The 18,747-nt window shown below is 42.6% G+C and overlaps 1 protein-coding gene across 2 annotated transcripts in view; it reads left to right on the top strand.

The window, feature by feature from the left end:
* DMD (dystrophin) overlaps positions 1 to 18,747 on the top strand; it is a 2,642,350-nt gene that overhangs the window by 1,622,644 nt on the left and 1,000,959 nt on the right. For both annotated transcript variants that reach the window (XM_056556147.1, XM_056556148.1), the window contains exon 48: positions 968 to 1,132. In XM_056556147.1, the coding sequence (XP_056412122.1) occupies positions 968 to 1,132 (165 nt within the window). The remainder of the gene's footprint in view (positions 1 to 967; positions 1,133 to 18,747) is intronic.

Raw genomic sequence — 18,747 nt, 5'->3', positions numbered from 1 at the left:
ATCCGCTTTAAAATATCCACCTGAAGAATAGTGATAAGCAGCATTGCCCATATTCAAATTTGTGACATTTCGCGAATATATAGACAAAAATTTGTCCTATATTCGCAAATTCCGCATATTCGTTATATTCGCATATTCGAGGAAGAAAACAGTGAGGGGTGGGCAACTTTACTATTGGTTGCTAGGGATGTTGTTGATAACTTCTGACAAGTGTATTTGAATCATTCTAATTGGCCCACACGTGAAAAGAAGGAATATGCAAATATTCACATATGCGAATATATAGAAAAAAGTGAATATTTGTAATTTCGAATATATAGCGAATATATTTGCAATATTCGCGAATTTGCGATATTTGCGATAAAAATTGAAAATGCAAATATTCGCGCCCAACACTACTGAAGAATGGCGTTGCTCATTCTTCGGGCTGATATCCTCGTGGAACACATTGCATTCTATTAGGGATTGCAATGTCCGCGCTGGCCGCACTCGGAATCTCCGGGCAGAAATTTTCCATCTGGAGATTCCACATTGTGAACCTAGCCTTAGAGTTATTTCATTCATCTTTTTTTGTAGGAATATTTAAAAAATATAAAAGCATAAACAGTAAATGTATGAATGGGAGGGGAACAAAGAGGGCTTCTGAATATAGTTAGTACTAATACTAATTCATAAAAGAATTGAGAAATATAAGAAAACAGCAGGAGATTTACTTTACAAGTTACTACGGTCATTTCTCCAAAGCAGGTAAACAAGAAAAAAAACTTTTTTTCAATTCATCTCTGGTTTCTTGTGGTGTCCATCTCTGTGTGCAGACATGTCTAAGAGAAAGAAAAATTGATTTAAAAAAAGTATATTGCAACATTATTTTTAGAGGATATTTGGGGGAGCGGGGGGGTGATAAGTTTCAGGAAATCATCTCTCAACATACATTATACATCAATATTTTGTTATTGTGTTGTTTTAGGTGTCTAAGGATCTTCAAGATAAGCAAAATGAAATTGAGGACCAGTTAAAGAACGGATCTTTATTTGAACTCCAGTTGAATCAGCTGACATTGTGGGTTTCATCTGTGAAGGATCAGCTATCATTCTACAATCAAGTTGGAAGGCCAGGAGTTTTTAACATCAAGGTACGAAACCACAAGTTTTGATTGGGGTAACTGGGCTCCAATGCAAAACCTATAACAGGGCTGCCATTTACAATGCTGTTTTTTCTTTTGTGGCAGAAAGGCCTTTTGTTCACGTTAGGCACCATGTAAAAAATGTATATAGGTGAACAGAGTTTAGTATGCTCACCTGGGGGTGTTGTGTTACAAACACAACACCGTTGAAAGCTTTGATCCCAGGTCCCTGGGAAGCACGTAGTAGTGAAAAGGGCTGTTGGCACCTGGTCGTCTCGGGAGCTAGTCCTGGACGTCTGGTCAGTAGAGAAGGAAGGTGGGATCTATGATCCGCAAAATTGCAGTGCTGAGAAGCGCTCCTTTCCAGTGTAGAAGTGTAGAATTATCATCCACAAAGTCGGATATTTCGTAAAGCAAAAAAAGTATTTATTCATGCAGGTAATTACAAAGGATAACACTTTTCGAGGGGCGGAGACACCCTCTTCGTCAGATCCAATACCCTACCCTATGGATCTGACGAAGAGGGGGTCTCCGCCCCTCGAAAAGTGTTATCCTTTGTAATTACCTGCATGAATAAATACTTTTTTTGCTTCACAAAATACTCAACTTTGTGGATGACAATTCTACCCTTCTACACTGGAAAGGAGCGCTTCTCAGCACCACAATTTTATGGATCATAGATCCCACCTTCCTTCTGTACATCAATGTAACTGATTTATCTCATTATATTATTAAAATATTAAGTAATATATGCATTTGGTAATTTTATAGCATACTGGAAATGATTGTAGCTAGTTTTCAGCTTGCCAGAAAATAGTTCCAGTTATGGGTTAAGGGGAACCTGTAACATTAGTAAGGCTGCTCTCACAGAAATAAACATAGCAATAAAAACACTGTGACAGTGTGACAGGTTTCCTTTGTGTGACAGGTTTGACAGGTTCGCTTTAAGAAATCAAAAAGAAGTAGCCAGCTCACCATACGGATGTCCTGTCCACAACACGGCAGGTGATAGGCGACACCAGAGTCCACAGGAATGAAGGAAGATACCAGCATTGAATATGCAGAAGTCCTGCTATTAAGGATAAAAGTCCAAGACACAAGACGTGAACGCAGTTCACGTCTTGTGTCTTGGACTTTAAGCCTTAAAAACAGGACTTCTGCATATTCCTCACTGGCATCTTCCATCATTCCTGTAGGTTCCCTTTAAGTATGCTAAAATTGAGCAGATTACATTTCTGTTTTTATTGTTTATATAACATATTTTAAAGCAGAAATAAAAATATGTTTTGTTATCTAATTTTGTTATGAGAACAGATTTTCATTGAAGTTAACAATTAAAGCTTAGACCTTGACATGTAAACAGAGTATTCAAGAAAGAGAATGTAAAAGAGAAAATAAACACATAAATCCAAGGCATTGTTAAAACCAAGGCCTCTATGGGCCTCCAGAGCTAACATTTGTGTCTGAATGATACCTGTTACATATTTGTACATTTAGGATACCCCTAACCACAATGTCCTTTGACCTATTAGAAAAGGCATAACATTAACCCCTTAAGGACCCAGCCCATTTTCAACTTAAGGACCTGGCCATTTTTTGCACTTCTGACTACTGTCAATTTAAGCATTAACAACTCTAGGATCCTTTTACTTTTCATTCTGATTCTGATGTTTTTTCATGACATATTCTACTTTATGTCAGCGGTCATTTTTTGTCAATACTTGGTGAAAGATTCCAAAATTTGATGAAAAATTTGAAAATGTTTAATTTTTTTACTTTGAAACTCTCTGCTTATAAGGAAAATAGACATAACAAATAAATTCTATATAGCTTCACATATACAATATGTCTAATTTATGTTGGCATCATAAAGTTGACATGTTTTTACTTTTGAAAGACATCAAAGGGCTTCAAAGTTCAGCATCAATTTTCCAATTTTTCACAAAATTTTCAAAATCTGAATTTTTCAGGAACCAGTTAAGTTTTGAAGTGGATTTGAAGGGCCTTCATATTAGAAATACCCCATAAATGACCCCATTATAAAAACTACACCCCTCAAAGTATTCAAAATGACATTCAGAAAGTGTGTTAACCCTTTAGGTGTTTCACAGGAATAGCAGCAAAGTGAAGGAGAAAATTCAAAATCTTAATTTTTTACACTCGCATGTTCTTGTAGACCCAGTTTTTGAAATTTTACAAGGGATAAAAGGAGAAAAAGCCCCCCAAAATGTGTAATCCAATTTCACTCAAGTAAGGAAATACCTCATATGTGTATGGGTGTATTTTGGGTGGCACATTGCATTTAGGAAGCCCCTATAGTGCATTTAGGAAGCCCCTCAAGGAACGTAACAAGGGGTACAGTGAGCCTTAACACCTTACAGGTGTTTAACGACTTTTCGTTAAAGTCGGATGTGTAAATTCATTTTTCTTTTTCACTAAAATGATGGTTTTCCCCCAAATTAAAATTTTTTACAATGGGTAATAGGAGAAAATGCCCCCCAAAATGTGTAACCCCATCTCTTCTAAGTATGGAAATACCTCATTTGTGGACATCAAGTGCACTACAGGCGCACTACAATGCTCAGGAGAGAAGGTGTACCATTTTGCTTTTGGAAAGCAAATTTTTCTGAAAGCTTCTGAAATATTGCATTTAGGAAGCCCCTATGGTGTGGGAACAGCAAAAAGAAGAAAAACACATGGCATACTATTTTGGAAAGTATTTGTGAAAATTAAATTTTTTTACACTAACAGGCTGGTGTAGACCCCAACTTTACCTTTTCATAAGGGGTAAAAGAAAAAAAAGCCCCCCAAAATTTGTAACACAATTTCTCCCGAGTACGCAAATACCCCATATGTGCACTAAACTGTTGCCTTGAAATAAGACAGGTCTCCAAAGCGAGAGAGCGACATGCGCATTTGAAGCCTGTTTTGGAGATACCCTACAGCAGTGTTTCCCAAACAGGGTGCTTCCAGCTGTTGCTAAACTCCCAGCAGTCAGTGGCTGTCCGGCAATACTGGGAGTTGTTGTTTTTCAACAGCTGGAGGCTCCGTTTTTGAAACAATGCCGTACAAGATGTTTTTTTTTATGGGGGTATGACTACTGTATAATGTTTTACTTTTTATTTTGTGTAGTGTAGTGTTTTTAGGAAACATTCACACGGGAGGGGGTTTACAGTGAGTTTGAGCTGCGGTGGAAAATTTTCCGCATCTCATACTTTCCGCAGAAAACTCACTGTAACCCCCCCCCCCCCCAGCGTGAATATACCCTGTACATTCACATGGGGGGGGGCAAACCTCCAGCTGTTGCAAAACTACAAATCCCAGCATGCACTGACAGAACATCATTCTGGGAGTTGTAGTTATGCAACAGCTGGAGGCAAATTGGTTGTACAACACAGAGTTTGTTACTTAACTCAGTGTTACGCAACCAGTGTGCCGCCAGCTGTTCCAAAACTAGAACTCCCAGCAAGTACAGTCTCTCAGTGCATGCTGGGAGTTATAGTTTTGAAACAGCTGGAGGCACACTGGTAGCGAAACACTGAGTTAGGACACAAACTCTGTTTCACAACTAATGTGTCTCCAGCTGTTGCAAAACTGCAACACTAAGCATGCATTGACAGTCAAAGGGCATGCTGAGAGTTGAAGTTTTGTAATAGCTGAAGTCACACTACTACAACTCCCAGTATGCCCTTTGGTAGTCTGTGCATGCAGGGAGTTGTAGTTATGCAACAGCTGGATGCACACTTTTTCATAGAAAGTGCCTCCAGGTGTTACATAACTCCAACTCCCAGAATGCACAGACTACCAAAGGGCATGCTGGGAGTTGTAGTTGGGACTCCAGCTGATGCAAAACTACAACTTCCAGCATGCCCTTTGGCTGTGCATGCTGAGAGTTGTTGCTAAGTAACAGCAGGAGGTTAACATGCCTCACCTCCTGCTGTATTCTGCCGCCGGGACCGCCGGCGATGCTGCCACCACTCCTGCCGCCGGGACCGCCGCCGCCACTTCTGAGGGGACCCCGCTGGACCATCAGAGACCGGGTCATCAGAGACCCGATTGACCTGGAATCACCGCAAATTGCCGGTCTCAGGACCCCCCAGGGGTTTGCATGGGGTGCCTGCTGATAGATATTAGCAATCATCCTGGTCTGGTCCCCACCCAGCGCACGGGGGGGACCGAAATTTTCACGGGCGTACAGTTACACCCTGGGTCCTTAAGTACCAGGGCGTCTGGGTGTACCTGTACACCCTGAGTCCCTAAGTGGTTAATCCCTTAAGGACTGAGCCCTTTTTCACCTTAAGGACTGAGCCCTTTTTTGCAATTCTGATCACTGTCATTTTAAGCATTAATAACTCTGGGATGCTTTTACCGATTGTTTTGATTCCAAGATTGTTTTTTCGTGCCATATTCTACTTTAACATAGTGGTAAATTTTCGTTCTTACTTGCATCCTTTCTTGGTGAAAAATGAAAATGAATCTTTCAAATAAATTATATTGATTCACATATACAATATGTCTACTTTATGTTTGCATCATAAAGTTGACATGTTTTTACTATTGGAAGACATCAGAGGGCTTCAAAGTTCAGCAGCAATTTTCCAATTCTTCACAAAATTTTCTAAATCGGAATTTTTCAGGGACCAGTTCAGTTTCGAAGTGGATTTGAGGGGTCTTCATATTAGAAATAACCCACAAATGACCCCATTATAAAAACTGCACCCCTCCAAGTATACAAAATTACATTCAGAAAGTGTGTTAACCCTTTAGGTGTTTCACAGGAATAGCAGCAAGGTAAAGGAGAAAATTCAAAATCTTAATTTTTTACACTCGCATGTTCTAGTAGACCCAGTTTTGAAATTTTAGAAGGGGTAAAAGGAGAAAAAGCCCCCTAAAATTTGTAACCCAATTTCTCTCGAGTAAGGAAATATCTCATATGTGTATGTCAAGTGTTCAGCGGGTGCAGTAGAGGGCTCAGAAGGGAAGGAGGGACAATGGGATTTTGGAGAGTAAATTTTGCTGAAAAGTTTTTTGGGGGGCATGTCACATTTAGGAAGCCCCTATGGTGCCAGAACAGCAGAAAACCCCACATGGCATACCATTTTGGAAACTAAACCCCTCAAGGCACATAATAAGCTGTACAGTGAGCCTTAACACCCCACAGGTGTTTGGTGACTTTTCGTTAAAGTTGGATGTGTAAATGATTTTTTTTTTCCACTAAAATGCTGGTTTTCCCCCAACTTTTACATTTTTACAAGGGGTTAAAGGAGAAAATGCCCCCCAAAATTTGTAACCCCATCTCTTCTGAGTATGGAAATACCCATGTGTGGACATCAAGTGCACTGCGGGCGCACTACAATGCTCAGAAGAGAAGGAGTCACATTTGGCTTTTGTAAAGCAAATTTTGCTTAAATTGTTTTTGGGGGGCATGTCTCATTAAGCAAGCCCCTATGGTGCCACAACAGCAAAAAACCCAAAATGGCATACTATTTTGGAAACTACGCCCCGCAAGGGATGTAACAAGGGGTACAGTGAGCCTTAACACCCCACAGGTGCTTGACAAATTTCCGCTAAAGTTGGACATGAAAATGAAAAATTAGATTTTTTTCACTAAAATGCTGGTTTTACCCCAAATTTTTCATTTTCACAAGGGGTAATTGGAGAAAAAGCCTCCCAAAATGTGTTACCCCATTTCTTCTGAGTATGATTGTAAAGTGTTCTGCGGGTGAACTACAATGCTCAGAAGAGAAGGAGCGCCATTGAGCTTATTTGAGAATTTGTTTAGAAAGGAAGTCAGGGGCCTTGTGCGTTTACAAAGCCCCCCCCCCCCCCCCCCCCCCCCGGTGCCAGAACAGTGGACCCCCCCACATGTGACCCTATTTTGGAAACTACACCCCTCACAGAATTTAAGAAGGGGTGCAGTGAACACTTAAACCCCACTGGCGTTTGACAGATCTTTGGAACAGTGGGCTGTGCAAATGAAAAATTAAATTTTTCATTTTCACGGACCACTGTTCCAAAAATCTGTCAGACACCTGTGGGATGTAAATACTCACTGTACCCCTTATTACAATACGCTAGAGGTGTAGTTTTCAAAATGGGGTCACATGTGGGGGAGTGTACACTTTTCTGGCACTACGGGGGCTTTGTAAACACACATGGCCTTCAATTTTGGACACATTCTCTCTCCAGAAGCCCAATGGCGCTCCTTCTCTTCTGAGCATTGTAGTTCGCCCATAGAGCACTTTACATCCAACTTTAACGGAAATTTGTCAAACACCTCTGGGGTGTTAGGGCTCACTATACCCCTTGTTACATTGCGTGAGGGGTGTAGTTTCCAAAATGGGGTCACATCTGGGTATTTATTGTTTTGTGTTCATGTCAGATCCGCTGTAAAATCAGCCACCCCTGTGCAAATCACCAATTTAGACCTCAAATGTACATGGCACGCTCTCACTCCTGAGCCTTGTTGTGCACCCACAGAGCACTTAACGCCCAAATATGGGGTAGTTCTGTACTCAGGAGAAATTGCGTTACAAATTTTGGGGGTCTTTTTTTCCTTTTACCGCTTGTGAAAATTAAAAGTATGGGGCAACACCAGTATGTTAGTGTAAAAATATATATATATATATTTTATCTGACTTGCTGGTGTAGACCCCAAATTTACCTTTTCATAAGGGGTAAAAGGAGAAAAAGCCCCCCAAAATTTGTAACACAATTTCTCCTGAGTACGGAGATACCCCATATGTGGTCCTAAACTGTTTCCTTGAAATACGACAGGGCTCCGATGTGGGAGAGCGCCATGCTCATTTGAGGACTAAATTGGGTATTTGAATCCCCCACAAAAATACCCTAGGGCAGTGTTTCCCAAACAGGGTGTCTCCAGCTGTTGCAAAACTCACGGTCTTGACAGTCAGTGGCTGTCCTGCAATACTGGGAGTTGTTGTTTTTGAAACACTGCCGTTCAATACATTATTACTATTTTTTTATTGGAGTGGGGGGGGGGGGACACTGTGTAGGGGTATGTGTATATGTAGTGTTTTACCCTTTATTATGTGTTAGTGTAGTGTAGTGTTTTTAGGATACTACAATGAAAAAGAGGTAGCGTGCACTGTAAACAGCTGCAGGCCCAAGGTCCGGGATCACCACGGCATAGACGAAGACGGTAAGGGGCGCTCAGAGGCTACGCCGGCTGTTTCGGACGTAGGAACGTCCTTCTTCCGGCCTCAACGTTCACGTCATAGCGTTGCCCTTTTATGGAAGTCCGTGGATAACGGGAGTAACCATAGAAACATGTAAACTATGGGTAAACGTGTGGATCAAAAAGGAAGGTCCGGAAAAGCGAAAGTGAATAGAGAAAGAAGGAAATAAGCTCCATTGCCAGATAAAAGAGAATAGAGCTATTAATGTAAACTATACATAAATAGTGTTAACTATAATAAAAGTATAGACTTCAATAGCAGCAAGTTGCTAGACCCAAAAAGTGGACAAAATAATAAGTAAATAGTGATTGAACAAACGATAATAAAGAAGGTAGAAAAATAGAAATGTGTATGATTGAATATCTTAATATAATAAGGTGCAGATAGAGACTAGTGTAATTAACTTAAGAAGGGGGACATGTCAAGCCGCTCATTCAGCCCAGCCGGGCTTCACATTGGAGAAGAATATTCTCTCTATCTCCTCCTTGGTTAAGGACTGGAATTTTTTCGATTCCACCAAAACGCAAAACATCTGCATCGTTGTTATGCATTTCGTGCAGATGTTTCGCTAAACGTGGGGGACCTGTTCCTTTGGAGAGCGTGTATTTATGTTCGCGAAACCTAGCACAGAGTTGTCTCTTGGTTTTTCCTATGTAGTATCTGTGACAAGGGCAGATTATGTAATAGACGACAAAGGTGGTTTTGCATGTGATTAATTGTCTAACAGAAATAGAATAACCACCGAGGGTGAGATGTTTAGCTCCTGTGTTGAATCTGCAAAATTTGCAGGATCCGCAGCGATGGTTACCTACTGGAGAAAGGTTCTGTAGCCAAGATTCATTAAGGGGTGAAGTATGTTGCTTAAGTTTCTCACCAATAGTCTGATTCTTCCGGTAGGTAATTAACGGACATAGAGCTGTGACTTGTCTCAAGTCTTCATCGGTAGATAATATATGCCAATGGCGTCTGATGGTAGAATTTATGACATCGTTCATTTGAGTATTCTTAAATGAGAAAGTAAATCTACGCTCTGTATCTTGATTCGTGTTTTTCTTGGATCTTTTGTACTGTGTCAAATCATTTCTGTTCATTTCTTCAACTTTATTGAACGCTGTCTGGATGATATTGACAGGGTATCCGCGAGCCAACAAACGTTTTTTTAGATCTTCTGCTTGCGCTAAATAAGAGACATGCTCACTATTTAGCCTTTTTAGATGCAAGAATTGACTAAAGGGAATAGCACGCTTGGTGTGTGCAGGGTGTGAACTCTTAAAATGAAGTAAACTGTTGCGGGCTATTTCTTTTCTATAGCCCTCTGTGTGCAGGCCTTGAGGTGTTTTAATGATCCTAATATCAAGGAAGTCCAGATGACTTTGACAGAAGACGGATGTAAACCGCATGTTCATTGTGTTAGTGTTTAGATAGCTGACAAAACTATTGAAGTGGTCCTCGGATCCTTCCCATAGGAGTAGCACGTCGTCTATATAACGCTTATATCCTTTAATGTTGCTGACATAGGTGTTGTTAGTTGAGAATATATATTTATGTTCAAATACTGCAAGAAAGATGTTCGCGAAGGTACAGGAGACCGATGTACCCATTGCAGTTCCTGTCCTTTGGCGGAACCACTGGTTCTCATACTGGAAGTAATTATTCTCTAGAATAATGGTTATTGCTTCAGATATGAAATTAATGAAAGTAGGAGATTTCCCTGCTTGACTGAGGAAGAACCTGACAGCCTGCACACCCGCACCAATAGGGATGCGAGTGTACAGGCTCTCAACGTCTATACTAGTAAGATGGTAATGGTTAGTCCAGGTGACATTATGTAGATATTGAAGGACGTCGCCGGAGTCTTTTAAGTATGAAGGAATGGAGGGTAGAAGGGGCCGTAATAGCCACTCTATATATTTTGACAGATATTCAGTCGCGGAGCCGATCCCCGCGACGATAGGTCGTCCGGGGGGGTCGGTCCGCGACTTATGAATCTTCGGCAAAATATACCATTTAGGTTTCTTAGGTGCGACGGGTATCAACCGTTCTGCAGTAGAGTGGTTTAAGGCTCCCATTTCAACGGCTCGACGAAGAAAAGATCGAAGCGTATCCATGACCCTTCTTGTTGGATCTGTTAACACTTTTTCATAAGTAGTGCGATCTGTCAGCTGTCGCTTGGCTTCTCCTTCGTATTGAGATGATGACATTACGACGATCGAACCGCCCTTATCGGCTCTTGTTACTATTAAGTTTCTCTGTTGAGAGAGCCAGGTTAACATCTTCTGTTCCTCCTTAGTCACATTTTTAAGTGGAGCTGGATAAATAAGGCATTTCAAATCCTGTGTAACAGATTGTGTAAATAGGTCTAGAGGTGATCCAGGAGGAACTGGAGGGTTAAAGGTAGATTGACGTCCGCTATTAAACATAGAATAGCCGAGGGTTGGCACTGCTATATCGATGTCTTCTGTCTGTGGATCTGCTAATTCGGCTAGCATTTTAATATGTGATATTTCCTCGTCATTGAGGCCACTTGCAGGAATAAAACCTAATGGTCCTATTGTGCAGGGTCTTTCACCCTCTCTCACAGGGTCATCTGATGTTTTGTTCCCTTTTTTGCTAAAGAATTTATGTAGTTGGATTTTACGGACACCCTTAAAAAGATCAATCTCGAATTGAGGCATGTCGAAGGATTCGTACACGCCAAAATTGAGACCTTTGGATAATAATAAGATACATTCGGTAGGTAGGTCTATGCCTGAAATATTTATTACATTCGTTGTTCCTAGTTCCAGGTCACTGTTTTCTTCCTGACCATGGTCCTTGTGGGACCTCTTCCTTTTTCTTCTTCCACTTCGAGTCTTCCTCCTAAAGGGAGGTTCGGGGTGTCATGTGAATCAGATTTGGCTCCTGTATCTCTCATGTTGTCGTCGCTGGTATCAGAATCAGTTGTCCAATAATCGGATGGATGTTTCTTTTTTTGGGCACGTCTTCTCGGGTTATTCCTATTGTTTCCATTGTTAGGTCGTTGAGTACGTGGTTGATGTTGTCGCCAAGAAAAAATCATGTTATTCTCATAATCTGTTTTATCGCGTAGGAACTTATCACGTTTTTTTTCCTTAACTTCAATTTCTGTTAATTTAATTTTCTTATCAAGATTATTAAAGAAAGTGAAGGCTTGATGATCCGTTAGTCTCAGGCGTAACTCGTTTTTTGCGCGACATAATTCTTCTGTAGTTCGCACATAGTCAAGTTCTGTTTGCTCTAGTATAATGTTCAACAGGCTTTCTGCGTGGGTAAGATGGGCTTTATTCCATGCTTCTAGGAATGGTGGATTATTATGGAATTGCGATGGTACTTTGTAAGATCGTAGTCCTCTGGGGACTCTTCCACTGTCTCTATATGCTTTCAAGGAGTTCACTGTCCAAAAGGACCTAAGCTCCTTGTCAGCTAGAGAAGTAATCCTATATTCTAAAGCTTTTACACTGAATACTTTAACTTCGTCCAGGGAGTTGCAGGACATGAAAAACGCCCCTGCGTCTTGTCTATCGGCGTTAGTGGAGCCAGAGGCTCCAGCTGGTGGGGTATCTGTATCCATAACTTAATAATATATATAGAAATAAGGCTGAATAGGGTGCTCATCAATCCAGAAAAACAAGTAATAGCAGAGCAAAATAGCCTAAAACCACTGAAGGAGGAGAGAGCACACCGTGCAGCTAAACATGCAGATATACGATACCGCTGGTGTACACTGGCAGCCTCCGGACCCGATAAATTACAAAGCAGCACCTGCGGGGTGCACACACTAGATAAAGTATCCAATAATACATTTAAAAAGAGGTAGCGTGCACTCACCGCGGGTAAACAGCTGCAGGCCCAAGGTCCGGGATCACCACGGCATAGACGAAGACGGTAAGGGGCGCTCAGAGGCTACGCCGGCTGTTTCGGACGTAGGAACGTCCTTCTTCCGGCCTCAACGTTCACGTCATAGCGTTGCCCTTTTATGGAAGTCCGTGGATAACGGGAGTAACCATAGAAACATGTTAACTATGGGTAAACGTGTGGATCAAAAAGGAATGTTTTTAGGATACATTCACACGGGCGGAGATTTACAATGAGTTTCTCGCATCTCAAACTTGCAGCAGAATTCGCTGTAAACCTGCCCGTGTGAATGTACCCTGTACATTCACATGGGTGTGGGGGGTGGCAAACCTCCAACTGTTGCAAAACTACAACTCCCAGCATGCATTGACAGACCATACATGCTTGGAGTTGTTATGCAACAGTTGGAGGCATATTGGTTGCAAAACACAGAGTTTGTTACTCAGTGTTTCGCAACCAGTGTGCCTCCAGCTGTTGCAAAACTAGAACTTCCAGCATGTACAGTCTCTCAGTGCATGCTTGGAGTTGTATTTTTGCAACAGCTGGAGGCACACTGGTTGCAAAACAAACTCAGTTTAACAACCAATGTGTCTCCAGCTGTTGCAAAACTGCAACAATCAGCATGCATTGACAGTCGAAGGGCATGCTGGGAGTTGTAGTTTTGCAACAGCTGGCTGCACACTTTTTCATAGAAAAAAAGTGCCTCCAGCTGTTGCAAAACTACAACCCCCAGCATGCACAGACTACAATGACTAGAGCATGCTGGGAGTTGCATTTGGAACTCCAGCTGTTGCAAAACTACAATTCGCAGCCTGCCTTTTGGCTGTGCATGCTGCGATTTGTTGCTAAGCAACAGCAGGAAGTGAACAGGCCTCACCTCCTGCTGTATCCTTCCGCTGGGACCGCCACCACTGCTGCCGCTGATCCAGCTGCCGCTGCTGATTCAGCTGCCACTGATCCTGCTGCTCCTGTCGCTGCCACCAGGGCAAGGTAGGAGACCCCCGCCGGTGCCAATCTCCGCCATCTTCACGGTCCCGATCGCCGCCCAGCAGGGTTGTGATTGATCGGTCATTCCGACCGATCAATCACGTGATCGTGAGGCAGCACCCATGCCACCTCACTCCTGCTGGGTAAGGGTGAATGGGGCTGTCTCGGACAGCCCCATTCACCCTTTTTTTCTGGGTGACTGGGTCACCAGAGACCCGATTGACCCAGAAAAGCAGCAAAACCCCCAGGGGTTTGTACGGGGTGCCTGCTGATAGATATCAGCAGTCACCCCGGTCCGCGCATACGCCCGGCGTCCTTAACCCCTTAAGGACATAGGGCGTATCCATACGCCCCCGTTTCCAAGTCCTTAAGGACCGAGGGCGTATGGATACGCCCTGAGCATTTCCGGCCCCCACCGCTAGCCGGAGGGGAGCCGGAGCCGGATGCCTGCTGAAATTGTTCAGCAGGCATCCTGGCATATCGCCCAGGGGGGTCATTATGTCCCCCCATGTCGGCGATTGCCGCAGATCGCTGGACAATTCAGTCCAGCGATCTGCGGCAGATTCCGGGTCAATCGGGTCTCCAGTGACCCGATGACCCGGAATTACTGGCTGATCGGGGCCGTCAGAGACGGCCCCGAACAGCCATTGCCAGCAGGGGTGAGGTGGCACTGGTGCCACCTCATGATCGCCCTGATTCGTCGGCCGACCAATCAGGGCGCCTGCTGCGGGTGTCACTCCCGCAACCCGCTCCGCCCCTCTTTCGGAGGACGTGAGCGGGTGCGGGAAGACGACCCCCGGTGCTGGGGACCCCGATCCCCGGCGTCCCTGTTGGGATCGGGGCCCCAGGAGCAGCGGCGGCGGCGGAGACGACGAGGGACTGACCTGTGCTGCTGGATCGTTGGAGGTGAGTGACAGCCTCCTGCTGTTGCTTAGCAACAGCTCCCAGCATGCAACAAGGGCATGCTGGGAGCTGTAGTTATGCAACAGCAGGAGGCAGACCACCACAACTCCCAGCATGCCCTTATGGGCATGCTGGGACTTGTAGTTTTGCAACAGCTGAAGGCACATTCTTTCTATGTAAAAGTGTACCTTCAGCTGTTGTGTAACTACAACTCCCAGCTTGCACAATCAGCTAAAGTGCATGCTGGGAGTTGTAGTGGTGCATCTGGTGGTTGCATAACTACAACTCCCAGCATGCCCGTTGGCTGTCGGTGACTGCTGAGAGTTATAGTTTTGCAACAGCTGAAGGCACACTGAGTTAAGTAGTAAACCAGTGTGTCTCCAGCTGTTGCATAACTACAATCCACAGCATCCCCAGCCAATGTAGTATGCCTCCGGCTGTTGCATAACTACAAGACCCAGCATGCCCTTCCGCTGTCCGTACATGCTGGGGGTTGTAGCTTTTGCAACAGCTGAAGGCACACTGGTTGCAAAACACTGAGTTTGTTACCAAACTCGGTGTTTCACAACCTGTGTGTCTCCAGCTGTTGCAAAACTACAACTCCCAGCATGCACTGATAGACCGTACATGCTTGGAGTTGTAGTTTTGCAACAGCTGGATGTTTCTCCCCCCCCCCCCCCAATGTGAACGTACAGGGTACACTCACATGGGCGGAGGATTACAGTAAGTATCCGGCTGCAAGTTTGAGCTGCGGCAAATTTTCTGTCGCAGCTCAAACTGCCAGCGAGAAACTACTGTGAACCCCCCGCCCGTGTGACTGTACCCTAAAAACACTACACTACACTACCACAAAATAAAATAAAAAGTAAAAAACACTACATATACACATACCCCTACACAGCCCCCCTCCCCTCCCCAATAAAAATGAAAAACGTCTGGTACGTCACTGTTTCCAAAACGGAGCCTCCAGCGGTTGCAAAACTACAACTCACAGCATGCACTGATAGACCGTCCATGCTGAGAGTTGTAGTTTTGCAACAGCTGGATGTTCCCCCCCCCCCCCCCCCAATGTGAATGTACAGGGTACACTCACATGGGCGGAGGATTACAGTAAGTATCCGGCTGCAAGTTTGAGCTGCGTCAAATTTTCTGCCGCAGCTCAAACTGCCAGCGAGAAACTACTGTGAACCCCCCGCCCGTGTGACTGTACCCTAAAAACACTACACTACACTACCACAAAATAAAATAAAAAGTAAAAAACACTACATATACACATACCCCTACACAGCCCCCTCCCCTCCCCAATAAAAATGAAAAACGTCTGGTACGCCACTTTTTCCAGAACGGAGCCTCCAGCTGTTGCAAAACAACTACTCCCAGTATTGCCAGATAGCCACTGACTGTCCAGGCATGCTGGGAGTTTTACAACAGCTGGAGGCCCCCTGTTTGGGAATCACTGGCGTAGAATACCCCTATGTCCACCCCTATGCAATCCCTAATTTAGGCCTCAAATGCGCATGGCACTCTCACTTTGGAGCCCTGTCGTATTTCAAGGCAACAGTTTAGGGCCACATATGGGGTATCGCCGTACTCGGGAGAAATTGGGCTTCAAATTTTGGGGGGTATTTTTTGCTATTACCCTTTTTAAAAATGTAAAATTTTTGGGAAAACAAGCATTTTAGGTAAAAAAAAAAATTTTTTTTTTACATATACAAAAGTCATGAAACACCTGTGGGGTATAAAGGTTCACTTAACCCCTTGTTACGTTCCCCGAGGGGTCTAGTTTCCAAAATGGTATGCCATGTGTTTTTTTTTTGCTGTCCTGGCACCATAGGGGCTTCCTAAATGCGGCATGCCCCCAGAGCAAAATTTGCTTTCAAAAAGCCAAACGTGACTCCTTCTCTTCTGAGACCTGTAGTGCGCCAGCAGAGCACTTTTCACCCCCATATGGGGTGTTTTCTGAATCGGGAGAAATTGGGCTTCAAATTTAGGGGGGTGTTTTCTGCTATTACCCTTTTTAAAAATGTAAAAATTTTGGGAAACCAAGCATTTTAGGTAAAAAAAAATAAAAAATGTTCACATATGCAAAAGTCGTGAAACACCTGTAGGGTATTAAGGTTCACATTACCCCTTTTTACGTTCCCCGAGGGGTCTAGTTTCCAAAATGGTATGCCATTTGTTTTTTTTTTTGCTGTTCTGGCACCATAGGGGCTTCCTAAATGCGGCATGCCCCCAGAGCAAAATTTGCTTTCAAAAAGCCAAATGTGACTCCTTCTCTTCTGAGACCTGTAGTGCGACAGCAGAGCAATTTTCACCCCCATATGGGGTGTTTTCTGAATCGGGAGAAATTGGGTTTCAAATTTTGGGGGGTATTTTCTGCTATTACACTTTTTAAAAATGTAAAATTTTTGGGAAACCAAGCATTTTAGGTAAAAAAAATAAATTTTTTTTTACATATGCTAAAGTCGTGAAACACCTGTGGGGTATTAAGGTTCACTTTACCCCTTGTTACGTTCCCTGAGGAGTCTAGTTTCCAAAATGGTATGCCATGTGTGTTTTTTTGCTGTTCTGGCACCATAGGGGCTTCCTAAAGGTGACATGCCCCCTAAAAACCATTTGATGCTCCTTCCCTTCTGAGCCCTCTACTGCGCCCGCTGAACAATTAACATAGACATATGAGGTATGTGCTTACTCGAGAGAAATTGGGTTTCAAATACAAGTAAAAATTTTCTCCTTTTTACCCCTTTCAAAAATTCAAAAATTGGGTCTACAAGAAAATGCGAGTGTAAAAAATGAAGATTTTGAATTTTCTCCTTCACTTTGCTGCTATTCCTGTGAAACACCTAAAGGGTTAATACACTTACTGAATGTCATTTTGAATACTTTGGGGGGTGTAGTTTTTATAATGGGGTCTTTTATGGGGTATTTCTAATATGAAGATCCTTCAAATCCACTTCAAACGTGAACTGGTCCATGAAAAATAGCGAGTTTGAAAATTTTGTGAAAAATTTCAAAATTGCTGCTGAACTTTGAAGCACTCTGGTGTCTTCCAAAAGTAAAAACTCATACATTTTATGATGCAAACATGAAGTAGACATATTGTATATGTGAACCCAAAAAAAATATATTTTGAATATCCATTTTCCTTACAAGCAGAGAGCTTCAAAGTTAGAAAAATGCAAAATTTTCATTTTTTTCATCAAATTTGGGGATTTTTCACCAAGAAAGGATGCAAGTTACCATAAAATGTTACCACTAAGTTAAAGTAGAATATGTCACGAAAAAACAATCTCGGAATCAGAATGATAACTAAAAGCATTCCAGAGTTATTAATGTTTAAAGTGACAGTGGTCAGAATTGCAAAAAACGCTCCGGTCCTTAAGGTGAAAAAGGGCTCGGTCCTTAAGGGGTTAAGGGGTTAAAGGGGTACTCAAGTGGAAAACTTTTTTTTTTTTTCAAATCAACTGATGCCAGAAAGTTAAACTGATTTGTAAATTACTTCTTCAAAAAAATCTTAATCCTTCCAGTACTTATTAGCTGCTGAATACTACAGTGGATTTTTTTGTTTTTGTTTTGGAATACAGAGCTCTCTGCTGACAACACGAGCACAGCGATCTCTGCTGACATCTCTGTCCATTTTAAGAACTGTCCAGAGTAGGAGAAAATCCCCAGAGCAAACATATGCTGCTCTGGACAGTTCCTAAAATGAACAGAGATGTCAGCAGAGAACACTGTGCTCACGATGTCAGCAGAGAGCTCTTTGTTCCAAAAAGAAAATAATTTCCTCTGTAGTATTCAGCAGCTAATAAGTACTGGAAGGATTAAGATTTTTTAATAGAAGTAATTTACAAATCTGTTTAACTTTCTGCCACCAGTTGACAAAAATTTTTTTTTCCCACGGAGTACTCCTTTAAACCTTTGCCCCACTAATTTAAAACTATGTCCTCTTGTGGTATTTTTCTTCTTTTTAACATGCTCTCCTCCTTTATCATTTTGATTCCCTTTATGTATTTAAAAGTTTCTTTCATATCCCCTCTGTCTCATCTTTCTTTCAAACTATACATGTTAAGGTCCTTTAACCTTTCTTGGTAAGATTTATCCTGCAACCCATGGACTAGTTTAGTAGCTCTTTTCTGAACTCTATAAGATATCTATATCCTTCTCCAGTACTGCGCACAATACTCCAAGTGAAATCTTAACAGTGCTCTGTACATTTAAATTGAAGATTTCAAATAGATGAATCTAAAAAGTTTTATTTAATGTGCCAGCAGCATGAGGAGATCACATGGCAGTACGGTGACACAGCCTGGAGGTGGCGGAAGCATGAGGAGACCAAATTTTTTTATTCACAGTACACATCACAGTGATCACCCCTCTCTGCTTCCAGCTTGTGTGGTGTAAAGAAGGCTGTAATACTACTGTGTGAGACTGGCATGCGAAAATTTGCATATGCTAATTTTCGTATATGCGAATTTTCGCATATGCTAATTTTGTATACGCTAATATTCACATATGTTAATTTTCGCATATGCGAATATTCGCATATGCGAAAATAAAACGAGAATATAACGAATATGCGAATATTCGCGAATATATGACGAATATTCGTCCAAATATTCGCGAATATTCGCGAATTCGAATATGGCCTATGCCGCTCAACAC

The sequence above is a fragment of the Hyla sarda genome, chromosome 2, assembly GCF_029499605.1.
Source record: "Hyla sarda isolate aHylSar1 chromosome 2, aHylSar1.hap1, whole genome shotgun sequence".
Classification (NCBI taxonomy): Eukaryota; Metazoa; Chordata; class Amphibia; order Anura; family Hylidae; genus Hyla; species Hyla sarda.
The sequence above is the reverse complement of the archived record's forward strand: the minus strand, read 5'-3'. Positions and strand labels throughout refer to the sequence as shown.